Here is an 18,626-nt window from a genome sequence, read left to right as displayed (position 1 = left end):
GTCAGGGACAGAGCTGGTCAGGGAGGGCTGGTTTTACACAAACGTCTTCTCTTGCTTTATGAATGACGTTTTGAAAAGATTCATCTGGGAAAATGTTTTCCTCTGCTTTCCTTTACAAAATATGTATTACACTTCTGTCAATGTTTTTGTTTACATATTAAAATCCCACATTGACTTCTACATTTTTGGTGCTGTTCATTTGATTGTCCTTTTAACTTGGTTAATGTCAAGCTAAACTCCTGCAATACATTTAATATACATGATGAATGTTATTCAGCAATGTTCACATAATCCATTTTGGAAAAATATAAAACATCCATATTACTACCAAATTCAAGCCTATTGCATTTCACAATGTACATACTGCCCCGCAGGCCATTCTCTGCTACTACAATACGTTCAAACCACCAACCCGTCTCACATCAATTTACTTTAGCTAAATTGGTTCAAACGGAAAATGTAGTTTGGTGTGAGACTGTTGTCCAGCAGAGGGAGCTGTCATACATCTTAATTAATTACACAGGAATGTGTGTGTATTTACATTTTAAAATGTTCATGTGCTGGTCTAGTTTGTCTGCTATTAACTTTGCCTCCAGCAACAGGATTGGTCGAAACATGATGTGAAAGAAATAAGGCATGCCTGTTACAAAAACATAAAATAACTGATTTCAATTTTATGCACAAGAAATAAGAGACAGAAAAAATCGTTGGTACGCCATGAAATATTTTATTGTAGTGGAAAGCCTTAATGCATCATAACATCTTAATTCACAAATGGTATCAACCAAATGGTTACAAGATGAATAAGGCCTAGTAAATAAGCTGTTGAACGTTGTTTAAGGGTTCTTAAGGTTCTCATAGGTGGTGACCTTTAAGGTGACAATTCTGTTTACAGACTAAACACCTTTACAGTCGATAAACTCACAGTGTTCCGTACGGTGTATCATGGCCTTTAGCGCCCTCGGTTGGACATATTGGTCATTACAATGGATTCGATAGATGCCCAGATGCGACCAGTAATAGCTGTCCCCTGCTGGTTGTGTTTAGTGGTCTACATCAGTCTGCAAAGAACCAGAAACACATTCAAACTACAAATCATAAATGATTTTCTTACACCCAAGATAACAATTTAATCTTTTGATTCCTCGTCTGTTTTGCGTGTGTGTGTGTGTCTGTGTCTGTCTGTGTGTATGTGTGTGTGTCTGTACGTGTGGTTTTGAGTGCTTATGTAGTGACGGTAGACTCGTTACGCTAATAAAAAAATAAAAACGCTAATGAAAACAAGCTAATCCCAGCAAAAAGTGTTATCTTGTTTTATTTTTGGAGTGTTCATGTGTAGTTTATGCTTAAAAAACGTATTCACCTCAGGATCCCTCGGTGAATATTTGTTTATTAGTAGCTACACGTAAACCTAAAATGGCGCAATTAGATTGGTTTGCTATCTCGGGATATTGGGCAATATCCCGAGATTAAGATCTCAAACTCGGGATATTGTTTTCGAAGCAAAATGTTCCACATTAAAAAATAAATAAACGGCTAATAAAAAAAAAAATATCCCGGCCAAAAGTGTTATCTTGTTTATTTTTGGATTGTTCTTGTGTAGTATATACTAAAACAATTATTCATTCATAATTGTTAAATAGTATCTATATCACTAAAAGTAAAATAACTCCATACAATGGGATCTTCTTGAGGTGGGTCAGAGTCCACTAGTGATCTGAGAGGCTCTCAGCTGAAGAGGAAGAGTGGAGGAAGAGGAGGGTGAAGGAGGAGGATGATGATGGTGGAGGAGGAGGATGATGATGGTGAAGGAGGAGGATGATGATGGTGAAGGAGGAGGAGGGGTCAGGGACTCCAGTCCCACTCAGCGTGACTGTGCAGCCCGCTGGTATAAAGGCGGGAGGCTGCGTGTGGTCCGTCACCACAGCGACCCGCACCATGTCCTGGATCCTCATCCCCGCTCTGCTCCTGGCCTGCGGGCCGGGGGGCACCCACAGCAAGGCCTCAGGTACCCGTCTGTCTGCCCGTCTGTCACTAGCTGTCTGCCTGCCTGCCTGTCTGTCACTAGCTGTCTGACGGTCTCTAGCTGTTTGTCTGTTTGTCTGTCTGTCTCTGGCTGTCTCTGTCTCTCTATTGGTCTCTTTTTGTCTCTGTCTCTATCTCTGTCTCTCTATTAGTCTGTCTCTCTATTGGTCTCTTTTTGTCTCTGTCTGTCTCTGCCTCTCTCTGTCTCTGTCTCTCTCTCTCTCTGTCTCTGTCTCTGTCTCGCTCTCGGTCTGTCTCTCTCTCTCTGTCTCTGTCTCTGTCTCTCTCTCTGTCTGTCTCTCTAACTCTAGCTGTCTGTCTGTCTGTCTCTCTAGCTGTCTGGCTATCTCTCTATTTGTCTGTCTGTCTCTCTAGCTCTCTGTCTGTCTGTCTCTCTAGCTGTCTGTCTGTCTGTCTCTCTAGCTGTCTGTCTCTCTAGCTCTCTGTCTGTCTGTCTCTCTAGCTGTCTGTCTCTCTAGCTCTCTGTCTGTCTGTCTCTCTAGCTGTCTGTCTCTCTATTGCTGTATCTATCTCTAACATGTAAACAACAAAACACAAGAGATGCCAACACATCAGGGGTCTTGTTGTTTGTTTACATGATGTGTTGACGTGCCTCTGAGTTGTTTGTTGTGTTGTTTACATGTGGTTTTTGTTTGTGTCAGAGTACCAGTTGGAGTCGGTCAGCCAGTGTGAGTCTTTACGGAGCGTGGCTGTCGCCAGGCAACAAACCAGCCTCCCTCACTGCACTGAAGACGGCCAGTTCAGGTAATCACCACCTGTCTGTCTGACCATCCGTCTGTCTGACCACCTGTCTGGCTGACCACCTGTCGGTCTGACCACCTGTCTGGCTGACCACCTGTCTGGCTGACCACCTGTCTGTCTGACCACCTGTCTGGCTGACCACCTGTCGGTCTGTCCACCTGTCTGTCTGACCACCTGTCTGGCTGACCACCTGTCTGTCTTACTACCTGTCTGTCTGACCATCTGTCTGGCCTTCTACCTGTCTGTGTGTACCCCTGTTTACGTGACTACCAGTCTGTCTGACCACCTGTATGTCTGACCACCTGTCTGTCTGACCATCTGTCTGTCCTTCTACCTGTCTGTGTGTACACCTGTTTCCGTGACTACCTGTCTGTCTGACCACCCGTCTGTCTCACAGGAGTATCCAGTGCAGTACCGGGGGCGAGCAGTGCTGGTGTGTGGATGCTCAGGGGCAGGAGATTGTCGGGACTCGAACCAGCGACTCTCTTCCTCGTTGTAAGTGTCTGAGGGTGTGATATCTTGTGCTCAGTTAGTGTTGAGCTTGTTTAACACATTGACCTGCTGTCCCTCATGTACTGTGTGTGTGTGTGTGTGTGTGTTTGTGTTTGTGTTTGCATGTGCGTGTGTGTTTGTGTTTGCATGTGTGTGTGTGTGTGTGTTTAAATGTGTGTGTGTTTGGTGTGTGCGTGTCTCTTCGGTGTGTCTGTTCGATGTGTGTTGTTGGTATATGTGTGTGTGTATGTGTGTGTGTTCGATATGTGTGTGTGTGTGTGTGTGTGTGTGTGTGCCCAGGCCCCTCCCCCTGCCTGCTCCTCAGACAGCAGGTGTTGGCGGGCCTCCAGGGGGGCGTGGCCCCGCTCTGCCAGGAGTCAGGTGACTTCGAGGCCGTTCAGTGCGACGCCAGCAGGGGGCGGTGTTGGTGCGTGGACCGGCAGGGAATGGAGGTGTACGGCACGCGGCAGAGCGGGCGCCCCGCACGCTGTGAGGACAACAATAACAACACCACAACAAGATCATCAACAACAACATTATCAACAAAAATAACACACAACAACGAGATTATCAACAACAATAATGCACAACATCAATATTATCAACAACAATAATGCACAACAAGATTATCAGCAACAACATACACATCAACAACACTATCAACAACAATAATACACTACACAAATACTATCAACAACAACAACACTCAGCAGAGACAGGCAGTCCGCATACGTCTGTCTCACCACGAGGGCTCAGTGGAGGTGCGTGTCCGGGCTGTGACCTCTGACCTCTGACCCCCAGGCCCGGGGGGCTGTGAGGTGAGGGCGCGGGGGCTGCTCCACGCCAGCGGGGGGCAGACCCCCCCCCAGTGCTCCGACGGCGGGGGCTTCCTGCCGGTCCAGTGCCAGTTCATCAACACCACCGACCAGAGCCAGCTGGACCTGCTGGACGCCTACAACAGGTCCAACACACACACACACACACACAGTGACGCGCACACACACACACACACACACACACACACAGTGACGCGCACACACACACACACACACACACACACACAGTGACGCGCACACACACACACACACACACACACACACACACTGACGCACACACACTGACGCACACACAGACACACATACACACACACACACACACACACACACACACACACACACAGTGACGCGCACACACACACACACACACACACACTGACGCACACACACAGTGACACGCACACACACACACACACACACACACACACACTGACGCACACACACTGACGCACACACAGACACACATACACAGACACACACACACACACACACACACACACACACACACACACACACACACACACACAGTGACGCGCACATACACACACACACACACACTGACGCACACACACTGACGCACACACAGACACACATACACAGACACACACACACACACACACACACACACACACACACACTGACGCACACACACTGACGCACACACAGACACACATACACAGACACACACACACACACACACACACACACACACACACACACACACACACAGTGACGCACACACAAACACACACACACACACACTGACGCACACACACACACACACACACACACACACACACACTGACGCACACACACTGACACACACACAGTGACGCACACACAAACACACACACACACACACACTGACGCACACAGTGACGCACACACACACACATAGACACACACGTATACTGACACACACTGTCACAGACACACACTGACGCACACACAGTGACGCACACACCACAGACACACAGTGACGCACACAGTGACACACACACACACACACACACTGATGCACACACCCACACACACACTGACGCACACAAACACTGACACACACACAAACTGACACACACACACTGACGCACACACAGACACACACACACACACACACACACATACACATATAGAAAAATACATATAGACAAACACACACAAACACATACATCTAGCCACACACACACGACACACACTCACACACAATCAGACATATCCAGTAGGACAGACACAGACACACACAAACGCAATATGAACATCAAACAACCTATCCAAGTCTGCTTCCTAATATGCAATCAGGCGACCTCAAGTGTGTTACTGTGTTTCATGTTAATGTTTGTGTGCGTGTGCGTGTGTGTGTGTGTGTGTGTGTGTGGTTGTGTGTGTCTGTGCAGGTTCCCAGAAGTCTTTGCATCGTTCAGTAGCTTCAGGGAGGCTCTTCCTCTGGTCTCCTCCTACTGCTACTGTTCAGACAGTCAGGGGAGAGAGATGGACAACACAGGTACACACACACACACACACACACACACACACACACACACACACACACACACTGTACACACACACACACACACACACACACACTGTACACAAACACACACACACACACACACACACACACACACACACACTGTACTCAAACATGTATGGTGAAAATGGAGATGATGATGATGTTAGAGATGATGATGATGATGAAGATGCTGATGCTGATGATGATGATGTTAGAGTTGATGAAGTTGATGATGATGATGATGATGATGAAGATGCTGATGCTGATGATGATGATGATGATGATGATGATGAGGATGACGTTAGAGGTGCTGCCGTCCCCTAGGCGTGGAGCTGCTCCTCTCGGAGGTCTATGACACGGTGTTCCCGGACCTGCGCCCTGTCCACCTCTTCGCCCGCTCCAACATGTACCGCGTGCTGCAGCGCCGCCTGCTGGCCGTCCGCCTCGCCCTCACCGGCCGCTTCAGATGTGAGACCCGCCCTGTACCCCTGGACCCGGTCTCACCGGGCCGGGGGGTCACGTTAGTCCGGGGGTCCCCTCAGTCCGGGGCCCGCCAGCGATCCCAGCTCTCCCGGGGCCTGTAGGGGGGGTTAGGATGAGTATCTCAGACGCTATTCCAGGGACGTTGGTGGGAATGTTTCTAGTGTCACACCAGACGCCAGCCTGGAGGCGCCTCAATGTAACCCCTACTACGCTGCCTGGGTCGGGGTCGTTACACACACACCTCATGAGACACTGACGGAGTCCAAACTAGATCACAGCCTCGCTCGCTCTCTCACTCTCCCTCTCTCTCTCCCTCACCTCTCTCTCTCTCTCTCTACCTCTCCCCCCCCCCCTCTCTCCCTCTCTCCCCCCCCTCCCTCTCCCTCTCTCCCCCCCTCTCTCTCTCTCTCTCTCTCTCTCTCCCCCTCTCTCTCCCTCTCTCCCCCCCCCTCTCTCTCTCTCTCTCTCTCTCTCTCTCTGTCTCTCTCTCTCTCTCTCTCTCTCTCTCTCTCTCTCTCTCTCCCCCCCCTCTCTCCCTCTCTCCCCCCCCTCTCTCTCTCTCTCTCTCTCTCTCTCTCTCTCCCCCCCTCTCTCCCTCTCTCCCCCCCCCTCTCTCTCTCGCTCTCTCCCTCTCTCTCCCTCTCTCTCTCCCCCCCCCCCCTCTCTCTCTCTCGCTCTCTCGCTCTCTCCCCCTCTCTCTCTCTCTCTCCCCCTGTCTCCCCCTCTCTCCCCCCCTCCAGGTCCGTCGCCCTGTGAGGTGGAGCGTCGGGGGACTCTGGGCTCCCCGGGGGTCCTGGTTCCGTCCTGCGGGGCCGACGGCTCCTTCTCCCCCCTGCAGTGCCAGCGGGGGGGTCAGTGCCGCTGTGTGGACCCCCTGGGGAGGGAGGTCCCTGGGGTGCAGCAGCCCGGCGACGCCCTGGCCTGCGGTGAGTGCCACAGCCGGCCAGACCCCCCCGGACCCGGTCGAGGGTCCGAGGGGGTCCGCGAGCTGCCACAGGCTGAGTGAACCCCCTCTTAGCTTAGAGGGGGTTCACTAGTAGAGCATGTTTGAGGACCACATGTTCTACTAGTGTCCCCCCTCTAGGATGTTGAGGACCCCCTGCGGTACTGCAGAGTACCCCCAGGGGTACGCGGACCCCCATTTGAGCCCCACTGGCCTAGAGAACCTCCCAGAGGGCAGGCTGTTGGAGCAGCCCTTTCTGATTGGCTGAAGGGAGTGGGAGGGCGGGGTTTAGCAGGAAGGTAGGAGTTATAAACCGTGCCATCAGCTGGCGCCTCCCAGTCCTACGTTAACGTTGACATTGAGGGCATTCAGCAGACGCAGAAGAAGGAGGAACAACAATACATCTGTGTGGGTACAGTCAGGATGTTCATAGAACCAGCACTAACCATCACTAGGTTAACCCATTCCCCGCATACGACCCAGATAGCTAGTACTACAGAGATAGCCAGTAGCTGGTACTATGTGTGCCAGGACGTACAACATCCAATCCGGGGGGGATACAATAAGGGGGGTGTGGGGGGGTTGGGGGGGTGGGGTGGGGGATGGGGGGTGGGGGGTGGCTATGTGAGTCCAGGTGAACTCTGAGCAGGTCTTGGGTCTCTTGCGGGAGCTTGTGAACGACTCTGTGGGGGTCTCTGTGGGGTCTCTGTGGGGGGTCTCTGTGGGGGTCTCTGTGGGGGTCTCTGTGGGGGGGTCTCTGTGGAGGTCTCCGCGGGGGGGTCTCTGGGGGGGTCTCTGTGGGGGTCTCTGTGGGGTCTCTGTGGGGGGTCTCTGTGGGGGGGTCTCTGTGGAGGTCTCCGCGGGGGGTTCTCTGTGGGGGTCTCTGTGGGGTCTCGGTGGGGTCTCTGTGGGGTCTCCGTGGGGGTCTCCATCGCGGTCTGCTGACCCGGTCCCCTCTCCAGGTTCTGCGGAGCCGGACTGCCCCTCCAGGCGCCGCCTGGCCCTCTCCAGACTGCTCTCCTCCGGGCCCCTGGACCCCCCCGGACCCCTCTCCCCAGACCAGACCCCCGGGCCCCCCCAGGGGTCCTGCTCCGCCCTGCTGCGGCCCCTCCAGGACCTGCTCCAGGAGGAGGGGGAGCCGGCCGCCCTCCTGGCCCGCCTGGGGGAGGTCCTGGCCGGGCTGTTCCCCTCGGTGGGGGGCGCCCTCCAGGCGCTGTCCCGGGCCGGACCGGGCCGCCTGCTGGAGAACCTCTTCGGGGGCAAGTTCCTGAAGAACGCCGCCGCACTCAACTTCACGGGCGCCGTGGGGGGGCGGGGCGGCCTGCAGACCCTCCTGGACCAGGACCGGGACCAGGACCAGGACCAGGACCGGGACCAGAGGGCTCTGAACCAGCAGCTGGTCCGGTCGGTGAGCCGGGCCCTGGAGGACCCGGGCTTCCTGTCCGCCCTGCAACGCACGCTGATGGGCCACACACACACTGACACCCTGCAGCAGGTACACACACACACACGCACGCACACGCACACACACACACACACACACACACACACACACACACACCCACACTCCGCCCCCTGTGTGTGTGTGTGTGTGTGTGTGTGTGTGCAGGTCCTGGTCCCGCTGGCCCGGTCCTGCTCCCGGGAGCCGGCCTCTGCGCTCGGGGTGCCGCGGTGCACCCCCGGGGGCCTCTACCAGCCACTGCAGTGCGACCCCGCCGCCTGCTGGTGCGTGACCCCCCAGGGGGCCGAGGTCGCGGGGTCCCGGACCCCCGTCGGCGCCGGGCCCCCCCGCTGCCCCTCGCGGTGCGAGCGCGAGCGGGGGCTGGCCCTCGCCGCCCGGAGCCGGCGGGCCGCGGCGGACGAGGTCTACGTCCCAGCATGCACTGGGGACGGCAGCTTCCTGCCCCTGCAGTGTGACGGCCGGCGCTGCTTCTGTGTGGACCCCCAGGGGGCGCTGGCGCCCTCCCGGACAGCAGGGGGCGCCGTCTCCTGTGAGTCTGTGAGATGACCCTTACCCTCACCCTAACCCTCACCCTAACCCTCACCCTAACCCTCACCCTAACCCAAACCTAACCCTAAACCTAACCCTGACCCTAAACATAACCCTAAACCTAACCCTAACTCTAACCCTAACCCTCACCCTAACCCTCACCCTAACCCTAACCCTCACCCTAACCCAAACCTAACTCTAACCCTAAACCTAACCCTGACCCTAAACATAACCCTAAACCTAGCACTAAAACTTACCCTAAACCGAACCCTAACCCTAAGCCTAACCCTGACCATTAACCTAACCCTAAACCTGACCCTAAACCTAACCCTAACCATAAACCTAACCCTAACCTTAACCATAACCCTGGACCTAACCCTAAACCTAACACTAACCCTAACCTTAAGCCTAACCCTAACCATTAACCTAACCCTAAACCTGACCCTAAACCTAACCCTGACCCTAACCCTAACCCTCACCCTAACCTAACCCTGACCCCGACCATTAACCTAACCCTAACCATAAACCTAATCCAATCCAAAAACAATTGTACAATATTCATTTTCATGTCATCAATGCCTTATTGACAACTCTAAAAGGCATTGATGGCACCTGAATGCTACCGTTGAACCTTTACATTTACATTTAGGGCGTTTAGCAAACGGTTTCACCCAAAGCGACAAGAGACACAAGCGATCTATGTACATTTGTCAGAAGAAAGAGAAACAACAATATATCGCTGTCGGTGCAGTAAGGATGTTCATGGAACGAAGTGCCAAGCACTAACAATCACTAGGTTAACCCATTCCCCGTACACGACAAAGATAGCTAGGATAAGATGCTACACAATGAGCTGATGAAATCATTAAGGCCCAAACCTGCTCCTGGTGATCCCTCACTCTGTAACTCTTTGTGGAAAAATGAACTTCTGATGCTGTCGATGTTTGACCTACAGATGTTCATGCCATGGTAACGCAGAATGTAAACGTTAACAATTCTACCCACTCTACTCATTTTGCCCGTATTGTATTTGTAGATGTATCGATTTTGGCAATGTTGTACTGTATTAAATGTCTTTAATTGGATCTCAACTAAAGATACAGAAGAAAGCTATAGTGGCCAAAGACACTTAAGTTCTCCTGTGTTTAAGCTCTGAGTTGACTTAAACTAAACCAGTTTTTTTGCTTCCAGGTCCTGCTACAGTCGACCAATCAGAGAACAGCCCAGTCCCTCCAGGTCAGAACTGCGCTTGCTGTCTGCTTTCCAGTCGACCTCCTGTCTGTTGTTAGCGCCCCCTGCTAACGGGTTAGCGTGCCATGTGACCCCACAGGCTCCTGCTCCGCTGCGCTGAGTGAGGTCGCCTCCTTCCTCTCAGAGGCCAACCGGATCATCGCTCTCTCCAACACGTCCCGCCTTCCTCTGGGAGAAGGCTTCCTATTGGCCCAGGGCATCCACCTGACCCCCGAGGAGCTCCGTGTCAGCCAATCAGCAGAGCGGCTGCAGTTGTCTGAGCAGCTGCTGAGTCGCTCCAGAGCTGCCCTGCGATTGGCTGCCTACTCCAGTGAGTGACAGGGGAGGATGGCACTGAGTTATACTGAGAGAAATCCCTTGATTAACTCAACTTAATTAAGTCATAAACTTAATCAGGGGTGATTCCTTAGATCCACTATCCCGGCTGCAGGGGGAATCAATCCCCTGACGCTGCCTGTGTTAGTGCCTTGCTCTAGGGTCGTCGTGTGTTTGTGTTGCGGCTGTGTGTTAGAGGTGCGTTAGGTTCGTTGTGTGTGTCTCTGAGGGGTGTGTTAGGTTCGTTGTTTGTGTCTCAGTGGGGTGCGTTAGGTTCGTTGTGTGTGTGTCTCTGAGGGGTGTGTTAGGTTTGTTGTGTGTGTTGCAGCTGTCCAGATGGCGTGGCGCCCCCAGCGGTCGGAGGTTCTGAGCGTCTCCTACCAGCCGTACTCCCCACAGTGCGATGCACTCGGACTGTGGCTGTCCACACAGTGTCACCCTAGCACAGGTCACACACACACACGCACACGCACGCACACGCGCACACACACACACACACACACACACACACACACACACACAACACACCAACACACCAACACACACACACACACACACAGTACCAATGTTTTTATTAAATGTCTGACTTGTTCATAAACACGATTGTGTGTTTAAATGTGTGTTTTATGTGTGGGCACAGGTCAGTGTTGGTGTGTAGATGAAGATGGAGAATACATCCCAGACTCCCTCACCAGTCACCCTCTGAAGATGCCCCAATGTAGGAGCACACACACACACACACACACACACACACACACACACACACACACACACACACACACACACACACACACACACACACACACGCACAAACACACACACACACACACACACACACAACCTCACAACCACACACACATACACACACACTCAGACACACAAATATACACACGTGCACACATACACACAGACCCCCCTGACTCTCCGGCTCTGGTCCTGCAGGTCCGTCTCCGTGTCAGAGAGCTGAGGGCCGCATGCTGCTCTCTGGTTGGCTGAAGGGCTCTGACATCATCTCTGACATCACGGCGTCCTACCGACCACGGTGCGAGGAGGTAGGTCTGCAGGCGCATCTCCAGGTGGTGGTCACGGCGACGGGTTGCCGTGGTGACGTCGGTCTGTCCCTGAGGGCGGTGGGTTGCCGCGGTGACGTCTGTGTGGCCCTGAGGGCGGTGGGTTGCCGTTGTGACGTGTGTCCCTGTGTTCCAGGACGGGCGGTTCTCGGTGCTGCAGACAGGCGGCGCTGCAGGCTGGTGCGTCAGTCCACTGACGGGACGGGTGGTCCGACCGGCCGACCTCAGCCCTGCTGGAGAACCCACATGTAGGGAACGCACACACACACAGACACACAAACACACACGCACGCACACACACACACACACACACACACACACACACACACACACACACACACACACACGCGCACAAAGAAACATCACACACACACACACACACACACACACACACACACACACACACACACACACACACACACAAAGAAACATCACACACACAGTCATCGACAGACAAAGTTACAATTGAGTGTATTCTGGGTGCGTGTGTGTGTTTGTGTTTGTGTTTGTGTGTGTGTCTCGGTGTGTGTGTGTGTGTGTGTGTGTAGGTCCTAGTTGGTGTGAGCTTCAGGGTCTTCAGTGTCAGCCCGATGGAGGCTTCGTTCCCCTGCAGTGTGACATCACTTCCTGCTGGTGTGTGTCCGATGACGGACAGGAAGTGACCGGCAGCCGAACAGATCGCAGCACAGGAAGCATCCCATCATGTGACCGTGCGTAGGCTCACCCGAACGACCAGGGGTAACATAGCAACCAGGTGTTATTTGCTAGTGGGGTTGTTCCCTAGCGACCACCTACAATTGTCAAGCATGTGCTCCCTAGCAACCAGGTTTAAGATAGCAACCAGGTGTAACAAGGTATTACCTAGCAACCAGGTGTAACATGTTATTACCTAGCAACCAGGTGTAACAAGGTATTACCTAGCAACCAGGTGTAACATGTTATTACCTAGCAACCAGGTGTAACATGTTATTACCTAGCAACCAGGTGTAACAAGGTATTACCTAGCAACCAGGTGTAACAAGGTATTACCTAGTAACCAGGTGTAACATGTTATTACCTAGCAACCAGGTGTAACATGTTATTACCTAGCAACCAGGTGTAACAAGGTATTACCTAGCAACCAGGTGTAACAAGGTATTACCTAGCAACCAGGTGTAAGCAGGTATTAAAATGATGATGATGATGGTGATCTTCCTCCCCTCCAGGCCCTCGTTGCTCTGGCAGCACCATTACCCATGGTGCACTGCTCTGTCGCTCGGCGACGGCTGACAGGCAGAGCTGCACCCTGGCCTGTCACCATGGTTACCAGAACGCCCTGGCCCCCAGCAGCTTCCTGTGTGACGTCCAATCACAGCGCTGGGAGGGAGCGACACCCCTGGCCGGAGCCTGCCAGAGTAGGACTGACCTCCGACCTCCGACCTTTGAACTCAACTTCACCTTTATCATGACTTATGCATGTGCGGGTGCGTATGTTTGTGTTTGTGGGTGTGTGTCTATGTATGTGTGTGTGTCTGTGTGTGCGTGTGTGTGTGTGTGTGTGTGTGTGTGTGTGTCTGTGTGTGTGTGTGTGTGTGTGTGTGTGTCTATGTGTGTGTGTGTGTGTGTGTCTATGTGTGTGTGTGTGTGTGCTCCAGGGTCCCAGCTGTTCCAGACCCTCCTGACCTCCTCAGACTGGAGCCTGCCTCTCTCTGGGGACTGCCTCACCGCCCTACCTCGCCTGGAGGCCGACCTCAGGGCCCACGCGGCCTCCAGGGGCCTCTGCTCCCTGCTGGTAGATACACTCTCTATATCTACACTCTGTAAGGGACGATGGTCAGAACACCGCTCATTATCAGGACACCGGCGCGCGGCGGAGGGGTCTCGCTTCGCCCTACGCGTTCTGTACATTGTCCCGCGTCGTGCACGGCTCCTTGCCAAAACGAGAAAAATATCTTCACACGGCGTCTCTTTTTACAATTACCGTTCGTGGTGTTGATCAGCAGAGAAATAGTCCGCCAAAGACGTTGACGTCGCTTAGCAACCAGACTCGCTGGGGTTGATAAGTTACAGGACTACTTGCGGAGCGGTAAAAAAAAAAAAAAAAAAATCACTTTTCTTGACAGCGGTCATTTATATGCTTAGCAACGGTCAATTGTCGAAAAGTAATTCACCGCCGGAAGTCAGGAAAGCCCACCTAAGGGAACGGAGCGTTAGTCTATCTATAGAATAGATAGACTATCCGTAGATATACTCTCCATAGATACACTCTATAGATACACTCTCTATAGATACACTCTCTGTATATATACTCTCTATAGATATACTCTGTTCATATACTGTGTTATTATACTGTCGTGTTATACTGATTCTACTAGGTATATTAATACAACATAGGTACTGTAATAATACTAATACCACTAATGTCAATATGCGTGTGATTTTGTATGTGTGCATGTATGTGTTTGTGTGCCTGTGTGTGTGTGTTTCTGTATGTTTGTGTGTGTGTGTGTGTGTGTGCGTCTCCAGCTCCCCGTGTCCGGGCGGAGTGTCCCTGTCTGTGACGACGCGTCGTTCCGTCTGCACTGCGAGAGCGATGACATCATGAGCCTGAGGGTCACATGGGCGGCCAGGCTGTCAGACATCCCGACCTCTGACCTCCCCGACCTCCACGACCTAGGTCAGACGGCAGGCATCACTAGAGGAGCGCTGAAGGCGTCAGACGTGGCCCAACGATCAGAATAACATCCATCCCTCGACCTGTCGCTCCCCTCTAGACGTCTTCATGCAGACCCCCCGATTGGCTGAGGGGGTGGAGGGCATTCTGGGTAATCACCCCTCCCTGGGGACCTCGGAGCTGATCGCCACGACGACGCCCAGCTTCGGCTGTGCCAGCGGGTTCCATGGCGACGCAGAGGAGACGGGCTGTGGTGAGAGAACACACACAGATACACACACACACACACAGTTACAAACACACACACACAGATACAAACACACACACACAGTTACAAACACACACACACAGATACAAACACACACACACAGTTACAAACACACACACACAGTTACAAACACACACACACAGATACAAACACACACACACAGATACAAACACACACACACAGTTACAAACACACACACACTTGCGTGTGTGTGTAAACTTGCATGTCTCTCCTCTTACTCCTCTCTCTCTCACTGTATCTCTCATTCTCCCTCTACCTCCCTCTATCTCTCACTGTATCTCTCATTCTCCCTCTACCTTCCTCTATCGCTCACTGTATCTCTCATTCTCCCTCTACCTCCTCTCTCTCTCTCTTTCATCTCTCATTCTCCCTCTGCCTTCCTCTATCTCTCACTGTATCTCTCATACTCCCTCTACCTTCCTCTGTCTCTCACTGTATCTCTCATTCTCCCTCTACCTTCCTCTGTCTCTCACTGTATCTCTCATTCTCCCTCTACCTTCCTCTCTCTCTCACTGTATCTCTCATTGTCCCTCGACCTCCCTCTATCGCTCACTGTATCTCTTATTGTCCCTCTGCCTACCTCTATCGCTCACTGTATCTCTCTCATACTCTCTCCACCTCCCACTCTCTCTTTCCAGTGATGTGTCCTGCCGGTAGTTTCTCTGGCGAGGGGGCGTGTCATCTCTGTCCTGAGGGAACCTATCAAGAGGAGGGGGGGCGGGACTTGTGCAACAAGTGTCCAAGGGGCTCCTCAGCGATTGGTGCTTCGTCTGTCCATCAATGTGAGTCAACCACTCTGGTCTGTCGACATGGATCACTATCCTACTATACTGTACTGCTACAATGAGTGTGTGTGTGTGTGTGTGTGTGTGTGTGTGTCTTTGTGTGTGTGTGTGTGTGTGTCTGTGTGTGTGTGTGTGTGTGTGTGTGTGTGTGTGTGTGTGTGTGTTTGTGGCGCTCGTGTGTGTGCGTGCCTACAGGTCAGACAGTCTGTCAGCGTCGAGGCCTCAGATGCTCTGAGGATGGCAGCTTCCTGTCGGCACAGCCTGACTTCCTGTCTGGAACCTGGGGGTGTGTCACCAGCCAGGGGGCGGAGCTTGCATGGACCAATAGCGAGACGCCTCTGACAGACGGGGAGTGCAGAGGTACTCTTCGTCGCCATGGAAACACAAAGAACAACCACAGTCTTCTACTGGTGGACACTGGGAGCTGACCAGTACGACTAGTACTAGTCTTCTAGAAGGTGTTATTATGGGATGTGGTCTGTGTTTCAGAACTGAACCGGTTTGAGGCGGTTCCCCCGTCGTCCGTGGCAACCGGAGCCGAAGAATCTGAAGTTTTGCAGACCCAGACGGCCGACCTCCGAACCTGCATCCAAGGTCACACACACACACACACACACACACACACACACACACACACACACACACACACACACACACACACACACACACATGCCTACAATAACCTACAAACTACAAACACTGGACTCTTGTGTTTGATGCCATCTGTCGGTGTGTTTATTTGTGTTGTTCATTGTTCATTGATGTCGTTGTTTGCAGCGTGTGCTGTGGAGTCCTCCTGCCACCATGTGGCGCTGTTCACAGAGAACGGAGGGCAGCAGTGTCAGCTGTACAGCACGAACACTGTCAACACACTGTGTAGTACAACCACGCAGGTACACACACACACACACACACGCAGGCACGCACATACACACACAAACACACACACACACACCGTCAGCACACACACACACCGTCAACACATACACACATACACAGGTATGCAGGAACAAACAAACACACACACACACACACATGCATGGACACGGACACGAAAAACGCACACACACACACACACACACACACACACACACACACACACACACACACACACACACACACATTAAAAATATCCTAGATTCTTATGTTTGTGTGTGTGTGTGTGTGTGTGTGTGTGTGTGTGTGTGTGTGTGTGTGTGTGTGTGTGTGTGTGTGTGTGTGTGTGTGTGTGTGTGTGTGTGTGTGTGTGTGTGTGTGTGTCTGTAGGCCAAACAGTTTCTGGGTAACGCCGAGGTCGCGTTGGTTTCCACGGCTCCCTGTGTTCTGAGAGTGAGGGGAGTAGCTAACGATCTGCTGGTCATCAGGAAGAAAGGTACCGTAACCATAGCAACCCAGTGATGCTCAGAATAACAGAATAAGGTCTACAGTTAGGCTAACTATGCAGCCTCTTCCTTGTGATGCTAACAGTAGCTAACAGGGACCTAGCTCCAGTGTTAGCCTCCACTGTGTGATGCTAACAGTAGCTAACAGTGACCTAGCTCTGGTCTTAGCCTCCACCGTGTGATGCTACCAGTAGCTAACAGTGACCTAGCTCCGGTCTTAGCCTCCACCGTGTGATGCTACCAGTAGCTAACAGTGACCTAGCTCCAGTGTTAGCCTCCACCGTGTGATGCTACCAGTAGCTAACAGTGACCTAGCTCCGGTCTTAGCCTCCACCGTGTGATGCTACCAGTAGCTAACAGTTACCTAGCTCCGGTCTTAGCCTCCACCGTGTGATGCTACCAGTAGCTAACAGTGACCTAGCTCCAGTGTTAGCCTCCTCTTTGTGATGCTACCAGTAGCTAACAGTGACCTAGCTCCGTTCTTAGCCTCCTCTTTGTGATGCTACCAGTACCTAACAGTGACCTAGCTCCGTTCTTAGCCTCCACCGTGTGATGCTACCAGTAGCTAACAGTGACCTAGCTCCAGTGTTAGCCTCCACCGTGTGATGCTAACAGTAGCTAACAGTGACCTAGCTCCGGTGTTAGCCTCCACTGTGTGATGCTAACAGTAGCTAACAGTGACCTAGCTCCGGTCTTAGCCTCCTCCCTGTCCTCCTCTGGGCTCCAGGCGAGGAGTTCTCCTCCAGCCTCCAGAAGAGCTTTGAGAGGATGCGGATGAGGAAGGCTCTGTCGGGGGTCTTCCTCACCCAGGCCATCCCCTCCTCCGGGACCAGCCTGACCGACGCGCACCGCTACTGCCAGGCCCAGTGCGCCCGGGACCCCTGCTGTGAGGGCTTCATCCTCAACCGCAACACCCTGGAAGGAGGTACAGTGTTCAGCAGTACCAGGGGTGGGGGTTAGCCCCATGCTAGAGGTTACGTTAAAGTAACAAACACTGACGTTTACAGTCCCTCCATCCCTCCTTCTCATCTCTCCTTTTCTGTCCTAAATGTCTCTTTGGTCTCATTTCCTCCTCCCTCTTGTCTCCTATTCCCTTCCCCTTTCTCCTCTCATCTCTCCTCCTCCTGCTCTCTCCTCTCCTCACCTTTCCTCCTTCCTCTACTCCCCACCTGTCATCTTCTCTCTGCCCCTTATCCTCCTCTCTTCATACCTTCCTCCTCTCCTCCCCCTTCTCTCCTGTCCTCCTCCTCTCCTCCCTCCCTCCTTGCTCTTCTCCTCTCCTCCTCTCCTCCCTCTCCTCCCTCTCCTCTCTCTCCTCTCCTCACCTCCCTCTCCTCCCTCTCCACTCTCTCGCCTCCTCCTCTCCTCTCCTCCTTCTCCTCTCCTCTGTCCTCTCCTCTCCTCTCCTCCCTCTCCTCCTCTCCTCCTCTCCTCCCTCTCCCCTCTCTCTCTTCTCCTCTCCTCCCTCTCCTCCCCTCGCCTCTCCTCCTCTCCCCTCTCTCTCCTCTCCTCTCCTATCCTCCCTCTCCTCCCCTCGCCTCTCCTCCTCTCCCCTCTCTCTCTCTCCCTCCTCTCCTCCTCTCCCCTCTCTCTCTCTCCCCCCTCTCCTCCTCTCCCCCCTCCACCCTCTCTCCCTCAGGTTCTATCCTCTGTGGTCTGATGAGAACTCCGTCCGTGCTGATGTGTGCCGACCAGGACTGGGACGTGATTGGCCAGGGAACAGCCAATCGCGTGTGTGGGGCGGGGCTTAGCTCCAACAAGCTCCAGAGGAGTTTTGTGTTTGACTTCGGGGGTCAGGAGTTCAACATCAGTAAGCATTCATCCCCAGATCCCAGATCAT

The 18,626-nt window shown here is 52.8% G+C and overlaps 1 protein-coding gene across 1 annotated transcript in view; it reads left to right on the top strand.

Annotated features, from left to right (window-relative positions):
* The first annotated feature begins 1,934 nt into the window (after positions 1–1,934).
* tg (thyroglobulin) overlaps positions 1,935–18,626 on the top strand; it is a 28,261-nt gene continuing 11,569 nt past the window's right edge. The window contains exons 1-28 of the mRNA XM_030359167.1: positions 1,935–2,008; positions 2,688–2,790; positions 3,185–3,282; positions 3,580–3,768; positions 4,081–4,240; positions 5,510–5,616; positions 5,950–6,093; positions 6,849–7,034; positions 8,014–8,537; positions 8,661–9,042; positions 10,233–10,277; positions 10,372–10,602; positions 10,936–11,055; positions 11,248–11,325; positions 11,550–11,659; positions 11,814–11,925; positions 12,226–12,387; positions 12,883–13,071; positions 13,312–13,448; positions 14,183–14,333; positions 14,431–14,583; positions 15,258–15,401; positions 15,600–15,764; positions 15,894–15,998; positions 16,182–16,297; positions 16,671–16,776; positions 17,514–17,711; positions 18,426–18,596. Coding sequence (XP_030215027.1) covers positions 1,939–2,008; positions 2,688–2,790; positions 3,185–3,282; positions 3,580–3,768; positions 4,081–4,240; positions 5,510–5,616; positions 5,950–6,093; positions 6,849–7,034; positions 8,014–8,537; positions 8,661–9,042; positions 10,233–10,277; positions 10,372–10,602; positions 10,936–11,055; positions 11,248–11,325; positions 11,550–11,659; positions 11,814–11,925; positions 12,226–12,387; positions 12,883–13,071; positions 13,312–13,448; positions 14,183–14,333; positions 14,431–14,583; positions 15,258–15,401; positions 15,600–15,764; positions 15,894–15,998; positions 16,182–16,297; positions 16,671–16,776; positions 17,514–17,711; positions 18,426–18,596 — 4,456 coding nt within the window. The 5' untranslated portion in view covers positions 1,935–1,938. The remainder of the gene's footprint in view (positions 2,009–2,687; positions 2,791–3,184; positions 3,283–3,579; positions 3,769–4,080; positions 4,241–5,509; positions 5,617–5,949; positions 6,094–6,848; positions 7,035–8,013; positions 8,538–8,660; positions 9,043–10,232; positions 10,278–10,371; positions 10,603–10,935; positions 11,056–11,247; positions 11,326–11,549; positions 11,660–11,813; positions 11,926–12,225; positions 12,388–12,882; positions 13,072–13,311; positions 13,449–14,182; positions 14,334–14,430; positions 14,584–15,257; positions 15,402–15,599; positions 15,765–15,893; positions 15,999–16,181; positions 16,298–16,670; positions 16,777–17,513; positions 17,712–18,425; positions 18,597–18,626) is intronic.

This window comes from Gadus morhua, chromosome 6 (assembly GCF_902167405.1).
Source record: "Gadus morhua chromosome 6, gadMor3.0, whole genome shotgun sequence".
Classification (NCBI taxonomy): domain Eukaryota; kingdom Metazoa; phylum Chordata; class Actinopteri; order Gadiformes; family Gadidae; genus Gadus; species Gadus morhua.
Note: the sequence above shows the minus strand (reverse complement) of the source record. Positions and strands in the feature narration are given on the sequence as shown.